Source organism: Cherax quadricarinatus, chromosome 3, assembly GCF_038502225.1.
Source record: "Cherax quadricarinatus isolate ZL_2023a chromosome 3, ASM3850222v1, whole genome shotgun sequence".
NCBI lineage: Eukaryota > Metazoa > Arthropoda > Malacostraca > Decapoda > Parastacidae > Cherax > Cherax quadricarinatus.
This window is the reverse complement of record NC_091294.1, coordinates 78,167,981-78,184,271: the sequence shown is the minus strand read 5'-3', so window position 1 is coordinate 78,184,271 and position 16,291 is coordinate 78,167,981. Positions and strand designations below refer to the sequence as shown.

Below are 16,291 nucleotides of genomic sequence, written 5' to 3'. Positions count from 1 at the left end.
GATGAATGTAGCTACAGAAAGGGAGGGGAATGATTTTCTATTTTTTTAGCTAACATACCTGTAAATTTTACCTTATTCCTAGTAATGACCCTCATATTGTAGATAGTCTTTTTAGTATGATAATAAGATGTTATCTTCATTGTAGAATTATAAGAAAATATTATAACCTTTATATTATAATAATAAGGTAAAAGGACCCCAATGGAAATAAGTCACTGTGTCTGACTTTTTTGTGTTATCCCAGGTTCTCTACACATATGCTGCTATGTATGATAATTCTATGTAACTGTATTTGTGTATACCTGAATAAACTTACTTACTTACTTACTTATGTGTAATGTCACCGTAATATACAGTGGGCCCCCACCTTTCAGCAGCAGTGACTTTCATGAAATCCAACTTTCGGCAACTTTTTTCAGCAAAATAGAGCCTCGTGGTTCATGATTGGCCTCGTGATTCAGTGAGCGTCTGGTACACGTTCGACTGGCATCCCATCGTCAGCGCTCACACAAAGCCAGTCTCCCGCACCATTCACACTCAGTGTGCCATTGTTTATCAGTGAGAGACCATCACCCCACGGGTTCATATGATATATTTCATAATAATCCATTGTTTTCTGTGCTTGCAAGTTCTAAATAAGCCACCATGGGCCCAAAGAAAGAAAGAAGGAAAGAAACACTATAGAATTCAAGAAAAAAAACTCATAGCAAAGTACACCAAAGCGGAGGAGGAAGAGAGAGGGGAGAATGTGTCTTCTTCAGTGATTCTACAATACAGTGGACCCCCGGTTAACAATATTTTTTCACTCCAGAAGTATGTTCAGGTGCCAGTACTGACCGAATTTGTTCCCATAAGAAATATTGTGAAGTAGATTAGTCCATTTCAGACCCCCAAACATACACGTACAAACGCACTTACATAAATACACTTACATAATTGGTCACATTTGGAGGTAATCGTTATGCGGGGGTCCACTGTATGTACGATACTAAAGCAGCAGGTATCGATAAAGGCTATAGTGCCAGCCAGCGATAAAGTGTAGCATTAACAGTGTAGCAAGTAAGTTACGCAATTAAGCCACAGAAAAACGACACAAAAGTAACTCTTCAATGTTGTTGGAGGTGGTATAGGACCACTGAACATATGCCATCCTGTTATCTTCCACCACTCTAAACCTCTGCCAGCATCTCCTCCATCAAACTAATTAAACTAACATCTCTTCCAAGGTAAGTGTAAATATTTCTTATTTATAAATTACATACATTGTTTCAGTGTGAATAGTGTTGGTGGCTTCTGCTGCTGCCTCCACCACCACTATGTGAGTCTTCTCTCAGTGGCCCTTATAAACCCAACAACAACACCCCAACACTTACTCCTCACATACGTTATGACACATTTTATTCATTCTAGAGGATATATTATGTTTCTACATTATTAATACTGTTTATTGTGTCATATTAAATGAATTATTAGATAAATAAGCCGTAAAGATATTGACATCATATTGAAGTATAATAAACTCGCCTCCCTCTCCACTCCTACCTGTCTGCCATACACCAACAAGAGTCTTCAGTAAAGGTAAGTGTGACATTAAATGTTTGTTTATCCATTTTATTAGTGCTTTATATTCATTTGTCATTATTTTCTGTATGTAAATCTACATTTAATCTTAAAAAAATATTAATACTTTTGGGTGTGTGAAAAAGATTAATTGGATTTCAATTATTTCTTATGAGAAAAATGGTTTCACAGTCGTGAATTTCGCCATTCAGCAGACTCTCTGGAACAGATTAATCATGAAATTCAAGGGTCCACTTTGTTTATAGATGAGGTTGTAAAAGAAATGCTAAAATGTTGGGGAGAGAGGTGGGATTAAATTATGGGGAATCAAATACAAAATGGGAGCTGCCACAGTTACTTTTTACTAATGATACTGTGCTTATGGGAGATTCTAAACAAAAGTTGCAAAGGTTAGTGGACGAGTTTGGGAGGGTGTGTAAAGGTAGAAAGTTGAAAGTGAACATAGATAAGAGCAAGGTGATGAGGGTAACAAATGATTTAGATAAAGAAAAATTGGATATCACATTGCAGAGAGGGAGTATGAAAGAAGTGAATGTTTTCAGATATTTGGGAGTAGATTTGTTATTGGATGGATTTATGAAGGATGAGGTTAACCATAAAATTGATGAAGGAAAAAAGTTGAGTGGTGCATTGAGGTATCTATGGAGACAAAGAACGTTATCCATGGAGGCAAAGAAGGGAATGTATGAGAGTGGTGGTACCAACACTCTTATATAAATGTGAAGCTTGGGTTGTAAATGCTGCAGCGAGGGGGTAGTTGGAGGCAGTGGAGGTGTCCTGTCTAAGGGCAATGTGTGGTGTAAATATTATGTAGAAAATTCGGAGTGTGGAAATTAGGAGGTGTGGAGTTAATAAAAGTATTAGTCAGAGGGCTGAAGAGGGGTTGTTGAGGTGTTTTGGTCATTTAGAGAGAATGGATCAAAGTAGAATGACAAAGAGAGCGTATGACTCTGTAGGGGAAGGAAGGCGGGGCAGGGGTCGTCCTCGAGAAGGTTGGAGGGAGGGGGTAAAGGAGGTTTTGTGGGTAAGGGGCTTGGACTTTTGGCAAGCATGTGTCAATGTGTTAGATAGGAGTAAATGGAGACGAATGGTTTTTGGAACCTGACGAGCTGTTGGAGTGTGAGCAGGATAATATTTAGTGAAGGGATTCAAGGAAACCGGTTATCTTTATACAGCTGGAGGGATATGTTATACAGTGGACCCCCGCATAGCGAACGCCTTGCATAGCGAACATTCCGCATAGCGAACGCTTTGATCGTTAAAATTTTGCCCCGCATAGTAGACAAAAACCCGCTCAGCGAACTTCGTCCGAGACGCGTCCAATGTGCGGCCTCAGCCAGCCTCACATGTGCCGCCTGTCCCATTGTTTACCAGCTAGCCTCCGCGGTAACATTCAAGCATACACTCGGAATATTTCGTATTATTACAGTGTTTTCGGTTCTGTTTGTTGAAAATAAGTGACCATGGGCCCCAAGAAAGCTTCTAGTGCCAACCCTGTGGTAAAAAGGGTGAGAATTAGTATGGAAATTAAGAAAGATTTTGAAGGGTTTGGGGCTAACCCTGAGAAGCCTATGCCAGTTGTGGAATCCATTGTGCCTACTTCAAAAATTAAGGAAATGTGTGCACAGTGGGTTGAACTGCAAACCTTTATGGATGAAAATCACCCTGACACAGCTGTTGCAAGGCGTGCTGGTGACTATTTCAATGACAATGTTATGGCCCATTTTAGACAAATCGTAAAGGAACGGGAGGTACAGAGCTCTATGGACAGAAAGAAGTCCAGTGACTCTGAAGCTGGTCCTAGTGGCATTAAAAGAAGAAGGGAAGTAACCCTGGAAAAGGACTTGCCTCCTCAAGTGTTAATGGAAGGGGATTCCCCTTCTAAACACTAACACTCTCTCTCCCCTCCTCCCATCCCATCAATCATCACCAGATCTTCAATAAAAGTAAGTGTCATGTAATTGTGCATGCCTTTTTCAGTTTGTGTGTACTAAAATTAACATTTTTTTGTGGTAAAAAAATTTTTTTTTCATACTTTTGGGTGTCTTGCACGGATTAATTTTATTTCCATTATTTCTTATGGGGAAAATTAATTCGCATAGCGAACACTTCGCATAACGACCAGCCCTCTTGCACGGATTAAGTTCGCTATGCGGGGGTCCACTGTATATCTTTATATATGCTTCTAAACTGTTGTATCTGGGCACCTGTTTTTGGGGATTCTCTTTTCTTTTTGGGTCACCCTGCCTCGGTGGGCGACGGCCAACTTGTTGAACAAAAAAAAAAAAAAAATCGCTGGGAGGTGAAAAGGCCCATTCCTAGCTCTAATACCTATTCATAGCTCCATACCCCCTTGAATCATCACCAGTAGGCCTATAGGCTTACTGGTGGTGATTCAATGGGGTATTGGGTTCTATTGGACAATTGTAATAAGCCTACTGGTAATTCAGTGGGGTATGGGGTCATATTGGACAACATTAACCCTTCAACTGTCCAAACATAGACCTACGTTTTTGCGTGGAGCACTCCGACCTTGATTTTCTCCATAAGTAAGCATGTAAAAAACGTAGATCTACATTTGGAGTGCTACACAAGCGAACATAGATCTACGTTTGGACAGTTTAAGGGTTAATAGGCCTAATGATGATTCAGTCTAGTATGGGGTCATACTGAACAATATTAATAGGCCTACTGGTGGAATTTACCTCTGTCATCATCAAAGGTGTGGGTTGATAGTGGCTTGTTAGGAGGCTTAGCAGAGCCAAGTTTACCAGTGGACTGGCTTGCTGCAACCTTGGACGATGTGGGTTGGCGCCTGGCCTCACCGAAGAGGTCGTCGTCATCACTCTCATCACCCCAGAAGAGAGAACCTCTGGTGCCTTTGCTTACAATCTTCCCGGATGCACTTGAGGCACCTCTGGTTCGACCAAAAAGGTCATCGTCATCCTTGTTGTCACTCTCCTTTGAGGTCACGGTGTTCTTGCCATCTGTGACCTTGGTAGAAGGTGCTCTTTCTGTGTTTGAAGTACTGTTTTTAGCTTCAACAATTGAACTGATGTGAAATATGTCGTTTGCAACATCTGCTTGCATGGTAGGAGGTACTCTATCTGTAGTTGCAACGATGTTTCTGGCTTCAACAAGTGTACCATTGCTAAGTGCATCTGGTATATCAGTATCAGTAAAAATGGAATTAGCACCAGTGATCTTTTCTGTTGAGGAATTTGAAGAGTTGACTGGTAATCCCTTCAAGATATTTGCTTCTGGTGGTCGTTCGTGCAGGAAATCTGGCGCGACTACTGGTGACGCCGGATCTCTGACCGGGGAGGTCGCCAACACATCGAAATCGTCACTCTGGACCAATCCGCTCCTCCGATGTGCCCGGCTTGGTGGGCGTCGCTTCTGCACTCCTCTGGTTCGTCCCTGGAAAGGTACCTATGCATTACCCTGGTGGTCGTCCCTCAATGAAACTCTACTCAAACACAATACATTATGCAGGTGCTCCTCAACTTACAATGGTTCAACTTACAATATTTCAACTTTACAATGATGCTGCAACAATAACTTTGGAGATGAAATTTAAGATAATTATCCAGCATGAAGGCAACAAGTCCCTAACTTGTATTCATTTATTGACTTTTCAATACTGGTATTTAATTAATTACAGTAATTATTTGTTTACTGACTTATTCACCGACACTAGTTATTTATTGATTTATTTATTTAGCCTATCATATTCATATTTGACTGACAATATTCTCAACTTAGGATATTTTCGATTTACAATATTTTTGACATAATATTTTCAGCCTGCAACATAAGAAGGGTTTGTCGATAACTGCTTGTATAAAGCTATTCTACAAAAGCAATTGATAAAGCTTGTCCGAGAGCCTGGTCCAGGACTGGACCGTGGGGGCATCGACCCCCAGAAATTCCCTCCCCCCAGTTAGATACAGTGGACCCTCGTATTTCGTAAGGCTCAAAAGTCATAATTTTCGGAAATCCTAATTTTTTTTTTGTCAAAACATTGACTTGCAAATCGTCGTTTCACTTGCAAATAGTCGTCCATCCCGGACGCGCACTCACGGCCATGAGCCCCCTCACATTCCCTTCCCAGCCAGTGTGCCATTGTTTACCAGTGAGTGACAGTCCTCTCACTTGTCCATACAAAATATTTCATAATATTCCATACATTTTAGTGCTTGCAACTGCTAAATAAGCTACCATGACTCCAAAGAAAGCTCCTAGTGCCAGGCCTTTGGTAAAGAAAGTGAGAAATACAATTGAATTCAAGAAAAACATCATTGAACAATAAGAAAGTGGCGTACGTGTGGCCGAACTGGCCAGGATGTATAAGAAACCCCATACAACCATAGCTTCCATCGTGGCCAAGAAAAAGGAAATCAAGGAAGCTGTTGTTGCAAAGGGAATCTTTCATCACCTAATCTTTTTGTTATCCTCATAACCTTACTCTTTCCTGTATTCACCTTTAATTTTCTTCTTTTGCACACCCTACCAAATTCATCCACCAATCTCTGCAACTTCTCTTCAGAATCTCCCAAGAGCACAGTGTCATCGGCAAAGAGCAGCTGTGACAACTCCCACTTTGTGTGTGATTCTTTATCTTTTAACTCCACGCCTCTTGCCAAGACCCTCGCATTTACTTCTCTTACAACCCCATCTATAAATATATTAAACAACCACGGTGACATCACACATCCTTGTCTAAGGCCTACTTTTACTGGGAAAAAATTTCCCTCTTTCCTACATACTCTAACTTGAGCCTCACTATCCTCGTAAAAACTCTTCACTGCTTTCAGTAACCTACCTCCTACACCATACACTTGCAACATCTGCCACATTGCCCCCCTATCCACCCTGTCATACGCCTTTTCCAAATCCATAAATGCCACAAAGACCTCTTTAGCCTTATCTAAATACTGTTCACTTATATGTTTCACTGTAAACACCTGGTCCACACACCCCCTACCTTTCCTAAAGCCTCCTTGTTCATCTGCTATCCTATTCTCCGTCTTACTCTTAATTCTTTCAATTATAACTCTACCATACACTTTACCAGGTACACTCAACAGACTTATCCCCCTATAATTTTTGCACTCTCTTTTATCCCCTTTGCCTTTATACAAAGGAACTATGCATGCTCTCTGCCAATCCCTAGGTACCTTACCCTCTTCCATACATTTATTAAATAATTGCACCAACCACTCCAAAACTATATCCCCACCTGCTTTTAACATTTCTATCTTTATCCCATCAATCCCGGCTGCCTTACCCCCTTTCATTTTACCTACTGCCTCACGAACTTCCCCCACACTCACAACTGGCTCTTCCTCACTCCTACAAGATGTTATTCCTCCTTGCCCTATACACGAAATCACAGCTTCCCTATCTTCATCAACATTTAACAATTCCTCAAAATATTCCTTCCATCTTCCCAATACCTCTACCTCTCCATTTAATAACTCTCCTCTCCTATTTTTAACTGACAAATCCATTTGTTCTCTAGGCTTTCTTAACTTGTTAATCTCACTCCAAAACTTTTTCTTATTTTCAACAAAATTTGTTGATAACATCTCACCCACTCTCTCATTTGCTCTCTTTTTACATTGCTTCACCACTCTCTTAACTTCTCTCTTTTTCTCCATATACTCTTCCCTCCTTGCATCACTTCTACTTTGTAAAAACTTCTCATATGCTAACTTTTTCTCCCTTACTACTCTCTTTACATCATCATTCCACCAATCGCTCCTCTTCCCTCCTGCACCCACTTTCCTGTAACCACAAACTTCTGCTGAACACTCTAACACTACATTTTTAAACCTACCCCATACCTCTTCGACCCCATTGCCTATGCTCTCATTAGCCCATCTATCCTCCAATAGCTGTTTATATCTTACCCTAACTGCCTCCTCTTTTAGTTTATAAACCTTCACCTCTCTCTTCCCTGATGCTTCTATTCTCCTTGTATCCCATCTACCTTTTACTCTCAGTGTAGCTACAACTAGAAAGTGATCTGATATATCTGTGGCCCCTCTATAAACATGTACATCCTGAAGTCTACTCAACAGTCTTTTATCTACCAATACATAATCCAACAAACTACTGTCATTTCGCCCTACATCATATCGTGTATACTTATTTATCCTCTTTTTCTTAAAATATGTATTACCTATAACTAAACCCCTTTCTATACAAAGTTCAATCAAAGGGCTCCCATTATCATTTACACCTGGCACCCCAAACTTACCTACCACACCCTCTCTAAAAGTTTCTCCTACTTTAGCATTCAAGTCCCCTACCACAATTACTCTCTCACTTGGTTCAAAGGCTCCTATACATTCACTTAACATCTCCCAAAATCTCTCTCTCTCCTCTGCATTCCTCTCTTCTCCAGGTGCATACACGCTTATTATGACCCACTTCTCGCATCCAACCTTTACTTTAATCCACATAATTCTTGAATTTACACATTCATATTCTCTTTTCTCCTTCCATAACTGATCATTTAACATTACTGCTACCCCTTCCTTTGCTCTAACTCTCTCAGATACTCCAGATTTAATCCCATTTATTTCCCCCCACTGAAACTCTCCTACCCCCTTCAGCTTTGTTTCGCTTAGGGCCAGGACATCCAACTTCTTTTCATTCATAACATCAGCAATCATCTGTTTCTTGTCATCCGCACTACATCCACGCACATTTAAGCAACCCAGTTTTATAAAGTTTTTCTTCTTCTCTTTTTTAGTAATTGTATACAGGAGAAGGGGTTACTAGCCCATTGCTCCCGGTAAATATGCTGACAAAAATAAGATCGCCAGTACTCGAAGATGTTGAGAAGTTATTGTTGGTGTGGATCAACGAGAAGCAATTATCAGGAGATAGTCTTATGCAGTCGCTTATTTGTGAAAAGGCCAGGCAGTTGCATGATGATCTTGTAAAGAAATTGCTTGCAACGAGTACTGATATTTGTGAATTTTAGGCTAGCAAAGGCTGGTTTGAGAGATTTAAGAACTATAGTGGCATACACAGTGTGATAAGGCATGGCGAGGCTGCCAGTTCGGGCAAAATTGTAGCTACAAAATTTATAAATGAATTCAAGGAGTACATACAGACTGAACAATTAAAACCCCAACAAGTGTTCAATTGTGATGAAACAGGCCTCTTTTGAAAGAAAATGCCAAAGAGGACCTACATTACTCAGGAGGAAAAGGCACTGCCAGGACACAAGCCTATGAAAGACAAGCTGATGTTCATGTTTTGTAGCAATGCTAGTGGGGGATTTCAAAGTGAAGCCATTACTAGTGTATCATTCCGAAAATCCCAGAGCGTTCAAGAAAAACAATGTTATGAAGAGTAAATTGTGTGTGTTTTGGAGATCTAATAATAAGGCATGGGTCACGAGGGAAATTTTCGTCGAGTGGTTCAATGAAGTGTTTGGCCCTAGTGTGAAGAATTACCTCCTGGAAAATAAACTGGATTTCAAGTGCCTCCTGCTAATGGATAATACACCTGCTCTTCCTCCAAACTTGGATGACCTAATTCTGGAGGAGTTTGGGTTCATCACAGTAAAGTTCTTACCCCCTAATACCACTCCTCTCCTCCAGCCCATGGACCAGCAGATTATTTCAATCTTTAAATAACTCTACACCAAAACAATGCTTCAAAGGTGCTTTAATGTGACCTTAGACACTCACTTAACCCTAAGAGAGTTTTGGAAAGATCACTTCAGTATCCTCCATTGCCTTATAGGTAAGGCTTGAAAGGGAGTGACTACCAGGACTTTGAACTCTGCTTGGAGAAAATTGTGGCCAGATTGTGTCCACAAGAGGGATTTTGAAGGGTTTGGGGCTGACCCTGACGAGCCTATGGCAGTTGTGGAATCTACTGTGGCATTGGGGAGTTCCATGGGGTTGGATGTGAGTTTGGAGGATGTGGAAGAGTTGGTGGAGGACCACAATGAAGAGCTAACCACTGAGGAGCTGCAAGAGCTTCAGCTGGAACAGCAACACACCGCAGCTTAGAATATTGCTGCAGAGGAGGAAGAGAGATGGAAGAAGTTGACTTCTTCAGATATTAAAGAGAAATTGAAATGTGGGGTAGGATGGAAAGATTTATGGAGAAACATCACCCTGACAAGGTTGTTGCAAGCCATGTTGGCAACTTGTACAGTGACAAAGTCTTGGCCCATTTTAGGGAAGTTTTAAAGAGACGTCAGAAACAGAGCTCTCTGGACACTTTTTTTGCTAGACAGGACTCCAGTGACTCTCAAGCTGGTCCTAGTGGCATTAAGAAACAGAGAAGAGAAGTAACCCCAGAAAATGACTTGGTACCTGAGGTGTTGATGGAAGGGGATTCCCCTTCCAAACAGTAAATAATCCAATCTCTCTCCTCATCCAGTCTTCCATACACTGAGAAGAATTGTCAATAAAGATAAGTGTTATGCTGTTAATGTTTCATTCATTATGTCCCATTGTATTGTGTATGTACTACATCTACATTTCATGTAAAAAAAATTTTTGTTTTAATACTTCTGGGTGTCTGGAACAGATTAATTGTATTTACATTATTTCTTATGGGGAAAATGGTTTCGAAAATCGTCAATTTCGGAAATAGTCACACTTTCTGGAACTGATTAATTATGAAAAACGAGGGTCCACTGTAATTGAATGTGACAATTCCTCAATGGATGAACCTTTCAACTGCATCCACAAGAGACTGAAGAAAACAGAACAGGATTACAGGAGAACTGACTGTAGCAACAGTATAAATGACTGTACCAACAATACAAGTGACTGTACCAACAGTACAGCTGACTGTACTAACAGTACAACTGACTGTACTAACAGTATAACTGACTGTACTAACAGTACAACTGACACTGCCAGTTAATTAAGAAAAGTCAGGAGGCTTGAACTGTAGATGGTAAATTGACCGGCAGTCATAGGTTTTTGGGCCATCATTTTACAGACAGCGGTTCAAGAGGCCTGTCCATCCAGTCTATCTGGTGTACCTTATTCAAGCTCTGTAGTGTCGTGGTTGTTGTGGCCGGCTCGTCGAAGCTCACGCCACTTTCTCGGCCTCCAGTCTTGGGGTAGATCAGTCCTGGGGTAAAGACTGGGGATAGTGGTGACAGCGGACTCGTCGGAGCAATGTTTGGGTGCGACGACACTGCCGCGGTCATTTGCCTGGTAGGCAATGCTTGTGGAACATCCTTGGGAGGGCTGCCATCACTGTTGTCACTGCTGTCACTCTCCGGTGCCAGCATGCTCTTCCTCTGCTGGACCCTAGAGAAGAGCTCACCCAAGCCACTACTGCCACTGCTGAACATTGACACCCCGCCAACGGGAGGCTTCTTCCGAGGCTTTGTCTGTTGTCCTTGTTCACTGGAAACCCCAATTTCTCTGCCAAGTTGGCCACCAGCTTTATCTTGTGTGCTTGTATGTGCCGATGACCGAGCATCACTCTCTCTATTTGTCTCATCTTCAACCACTTTTACAGACCCTCTGGCCTCAGTTGAAAGAGGCAGCGGACTGCTGCTGAACAGGTTGTCATTCTTGCCATTGCCGATGTCTGCTCTGCCAGATCGACCTCTGGCCTCTGCCTCGCTCCCCTCCCCACCATCTCCCTCTGTGCTCAAAAATGATTTACTCTGGTTGAGGTGAGTGAATAAATCCGCTCCTCCAAAGAGCGACACGCCGCCCACAGGTTTTTTAACCAGTTTTGCTGGTTTCTCTGCCACAGGAGAAACCTCAGTGGTATCAGGTACTGTGGGTTTTGTAGTTGGTTTTGCTGGTTTCTCTCCCACAGGAGAAACCTCAGTGGTACCAAGTACTGTGGGTTTTGTAGTTGGTTTTGCTGGTTTCTCTCCCACAGGAGAAACCTCAGTGGTACCAAGTACTGTGGGTTTTGTAGTTGGTTTTGCTGGTTTCTCTCCCGCAGGAGAAACCTCAGTGGTACCAAGTACTGTGGGTTTTGTAGCTGGTTTTGCTGGTTTCTCTCCCACAGGAGAAACCTCAGTGGTACCAAGTACTGTGGGTTTTGTAGTTGGTTTTGCTGGTTTCTCTCCCACAGGAGAAACCTCAGTGGTATCAAGTACTGTGGGTTTTGTAGCTGGTTTTGCTGGTTTCTCTCCCACAGGAGAAACCTCAGTGGTACCAAGTACTGTGGGTTTTGTAGCTGGTTTTGCTGGTTTCTCTCCCACAGGAGAAACCTCAGTGGTACCAAGTACTGTGGGTTTTGTAGCTGGTTTTGCTGGTTTCTCTCCCACAGGAGAAACCTCAGTGGTACCAAGTACTGTGGGTTTTGTAGCTGGTTTTGCTGGTTTCTCTCCCACAGGAGAAACCTCAGTGGTATCAAGAACTGTGGGTTTTGTAACTGGTTTTGCTGGTTTCTCTCCCACAGGAGAAACCTTTCCAGAGGCTGGTGGAGCAACTGAAGCCTCAGAGTCAACAGGTAGTGTGGAGAAGGAGGCATCCCTGTTTATAACAGAGGAAGTTTCTTTAGTCTCCCTTGGTTCATCTGTTGTTGTGTCTGTTGTAGGAGCTAAGTCCTTCTGTTGAGTCTGTTTGTTCTGAAATATATCCTCTTCCTTCTGCATGTCTTCAAATATACTGTCTTCCTTCTTTGTGTCTTCAAATATACTGCCTTCCTTCTGTATGTCTTCAAATATACTGTCTTCCTTCTTTGTGTCTTCAAATATACTGCCTTCCTTCTGTATGTCTTCAAATATACTGTCTTCCTTCTTTGTGTCTTCAAATATACTGTCTTCCTTCTTTGTGTCTTCATATATACTGTCTTCCTTCTTTGTGTCTTCAAATATACTGTCTTCCTTCTTTGTGTCTTCAAATATACTGTCTTCCTTCTTTGTGTCTTCAAATATACTGTCTTCCTTCTTTGTGTCTTCAAATATACTGTCTTCCTTCTTTGTGTCTTCAAATATACTGTCTTCCTTCTTTGTGTCTTCAAATATACTGTCTTCCTTCTTTGTGTCTTCAAATATACTGTCTTCCTTCTTTGTGTCTTCAAATATACTGTCTTCCTTCTTTGTGTCTTCAAATATACTGTCTTCCTTCTTTGTGTCTTCAAATATACTGCCTTCCTTCTTTGTGTCTACAAATATACTGTCTTCCTTCTTTGTGTCTTCAAATATACTGCCTTCCTTCTTTGTGTCTTCAAATATACTGCCTTCCTTCTTTGTGTCTACAAATATACTGCCTTCCTTCTTTGTGTCCTTAAATATATCCTCATCATCCTTCATATCTTGGAATATATTAATTTTTGAGGTTTGGAATATATTCGATTCAGCAGAAACAGCAGACTGTTCTCCCGGTACGTCAATCGCGAATATATCATCCTCATCATCCAAGACGAATATATTTGTGCTCTGTCCGTCACTGCCAATGACCTGGCTGGCTGTGGGCAGTGGTGAGATGCCGGAGAATATGTCGTCATCATCTAGTGATGCTGACAAACCTGGCCTTTCCATCAGTGTTTGAGAATTTGAAGGCACTGGGAGGTCGCCTGCAGTTCTGGAACTGGTATTAAACAAATCCTCAGTGGAAGAGCCCAATATTCCTCTATCTGTGTTCAATTTCTCTAAATTCTCAGTGGAAGTACCCAATATTCCTGCATTTGTGTCTAATTTCCCTAAATTCTCAGTGGAAGTGCCCAATATTCCTCTATTTGTGTCTAATTTCTGGGAATTAATGCCGTGTGGGATCCTATCCTCGGGTAAGGGGCTCTCCAGGTTTGTTCTTTGATCCTCTTTAGCTTGTGGAAATCCTTCTTGACCTCTGCTCTTCTGAACTACACGGGGACCTGCATGGACTGGCTTGGACATGGGTGAAAATAGGTCGTCGTCATCTGAGGACGACCCAAATAGGGTACTGGGAAGGGGTTTCGGTGCCTTTGCTGAGGTCAGTGGAGCAGATCTGTCGTTGGTGGAACCTAAAGTCAGTGGAGCAGATTTGTCATTACTGGAAGTCGTGTCTTGTGGCGGAAGAGGCGGCGGCTCTGAGGCAAACACCGAAGAGTTAGCCGCCATGATTGTGCCGGATGGTGCGAACAAGTCGTCATCGCTGAGGGAGCCAAAGAGTGAATCGCTTGTGGTTTTGGGAGCAGAGGAAATGACAATCGGTGATGACTTGTAACTTCCCTCGTCTAGCGTCTTACTAGTTGAACTAGTCGTGTTGGGTAGTTTGCTAGCAGGTAAAGCTGGTGCTGGGACAACATGCTTGTCATAAACTGGTGTCCCAAATGGGTCATCATCATCAGAAAAGAGTCTGTCGGATTTTGCTGTGTTGGTCGTTCCAGCACCAGATTCGTTACCGAATGATTTAGTTACGGCAGAAGTCATGTCTGAATTACGGTTTGTTTGGCTGACAACCGTGGCATGACCTGCATGGGATTTTGTGGCGATGCTGCCAAACAGGTCATCTTCATCATCATCGTCATCAAACAAGCCACCTCCGCCGGATAATTTCCCTGTGTCTGCCACCTTGGCGACCGGTCCTGGCGCAGCCCGGGATTTGGACTTGCCAGCGGACGACAAAGACCCAGCACTGCTGCGCTCCGGTGACCACCCTCCATCCGAGGCTTCTGAATCCGATGATGGTGCTCGGCGGATGGCAGATGTAACGGCAGTACCGAAGACATTAACACCACCAGCGGGAACCTGCAATTATTATCATTATTATTATTATGTTGTAAAAGTCAACTAAAATGCCGGGAACAATGGGCTAGCAACCCCTTCTCCCGTATAGCCTACTAAAAAGAAAAAGAAGAAAACCGACAAGGTGGGATGTTTGAATGTGTGTGGATGTTGTGCAAATGATAAAAAAGAGATGAATGTGGATGTTATGAATGAGAAGCTGGATGTCCTGGCTTTAAGCAAAACAAAGCTGAAGGGAATGGGAGAGTTTCAGTGGGGAGAAATAAATGGGGTTAGATCAGGGGGTTTTAAATAGAGTTAGAGCTAAAGAAGAAGTAGCAATAATGTTGAAGGATAAGTTATGGGAGGAAAAGAGGGAATATAAAATTCTTTCTTTCAACGTACCAGCCGTATCCCACTGAGGTGGGGTGGCCCAAAAGAAAAAACTGAAGTTTCTCCTTTTAAATTTAGTAATATATACAGGAGAAGGGGTTACTAGCCCCTTGCTCCCGGCATTTTAGTCGCCTCTTACGACACGCATGGCTTACAGAGGAAGAATTCTGTTCCACTTCCCCATGGAGATAAGAGGAAATAAACAAGAACAAGAATTAGAAAGAAAATAGAAGAAAACCCAGAGGGGTGTGTATATATATGCTTGTACATGTATGTGTAGTGTGACCTAAGTGTAAGTAGAAGTAGCAAGACTTACCTGTAATCTTGCATATAGAATATAAAATTATTGGGGAATAAGTTTACTGAGTATACCAGGAAAAGTGTATGGTATGGTTATTACTGAAAGAATTAGAGGTAAGACAGAGAGTAGGATTTCCGATGAGCAAGGAGGCTTTAGAGTGGGTAGTATATATGTGAACAGTATTTAGATAAAGGAAGGGAAGTTTTCATTGCATTTATGGATTTAGAAAAGGCATATGATAAAGTGGATAGGGGAGCAATGTGGCAGATGTTGCAAGTATATGTAATAGGTGGTAAGTTACTAAATGCTGTTAAGAGTTTTTATGAGGATAGTGAGGCTCAGGTTAGGGTGTGTAGAAGAGAGGGAGACTACTTCCCGGTAAAAGTAGGTCTTACACAGTGATGTGTAATGTCACCATGGTTGTTTAATATATTTATAGATGGGGTTGTAAAAGAAGTAAATGCTAGGGTGTTCGGGAGAGGGGTGGGATTAAATTATGGGGAATCAAATACAAAATGGGAGTTGACACAGTTACTTTTTGTTGATGATACTGTGCTTATGGGAGATTCTAAAGAAAAACTGCAAAGGTTAGTGGACGAGTTTGGGAGTGTGTGTAAATGTAGAAAGTTGAAAGTGAACATAGAAAAGAGTAAGGTGATGAGGGCATCAAATGATTTAGATAAAGAAAAATTGGATATCACATTGGAGAGAGGGAGTATGGAAGAAGTAAATGTTTTCAGATATTTGGGAGTTGGACGTGTCAGTGGATGGATTTATGAAGGATGAGGTTAACCCTAGAATTGATGAAGGAAAAAAGGTGAGTGGTGCATTGAGGTATATGTGGAGACAAAAATGGTTATCTATGGAGGCAAAGAAGGGAATGTATGAAAGTATAGTGGTACCAACTCTCTTATATGGGTGTGAAGCTTGGGTTGTAAATACTACAGCGAGGAGGTAGTTCGAGGCAGTGGAGATGTCCTGTCTAAGGGCAATGTGTGGTGTAAATATTATGCAGAAAATTCGGAGTGTGGAAATTAGGAGAAGGTGTGGAGTTAATAAAAGTATTAGTCAGAGGGCAGAAGAGGGGTTGTTGAGGTGGTTTGGTCATTTAGAGAGAATGGATCAAAGTAGAATGACATGGAGAGTATCTAAATCTGTAGGGGAAGGAAGGAGGTGTACGGGTCGTCCTCGAAAAGGTTGGAGGGAGGGGGTAAAGGGGGTTTTGTGGGCGAGGGGCTTGGACTTCCAGCAAGCATGCGTGAGCATGTTACATAGGAGTGAAAGGAGCCGAATGGTTTTTGGGACCTGACAAGCTGTTGGAGTGTGAGCAGGGTAATATTTAGTGAAGG

General features: G+C 42.0%; 1 protein-coding gene across 4 annotated transcripts in view; it reads right to left on the bottom strand.

Moving 5' to 3' along the window:
* LOC128706616 (WASH complex subunit 2) overlaps positions 1-16,291 on the bottom strand; it is a 99,327-nt gene that overhangs the window by 21,970 nt on the left and 61,066 nt on the right. For 3 of the 4 annotated variants that reach the window (XM_070092851.1, XM_070092857.1, XM_070092871.1), the window contains 2 exons: positions 10,610-14,272; positions 4,287-5,001 (listed from right to left, as the gene is read on the bottom strand). In XM_070092851.1, the coding sequence (XP_069948952.1) occupies positions 4,287-5,001; positions 10,610-14,272 (4,378 nt within the window). The remainder of the gene's footprint in view (positions 1-4,286; positions 5,002-10,609; positions 14,273-16,291) is intronic. The other variant, XM_070092864.1, reaches the window with a different exon arrangement.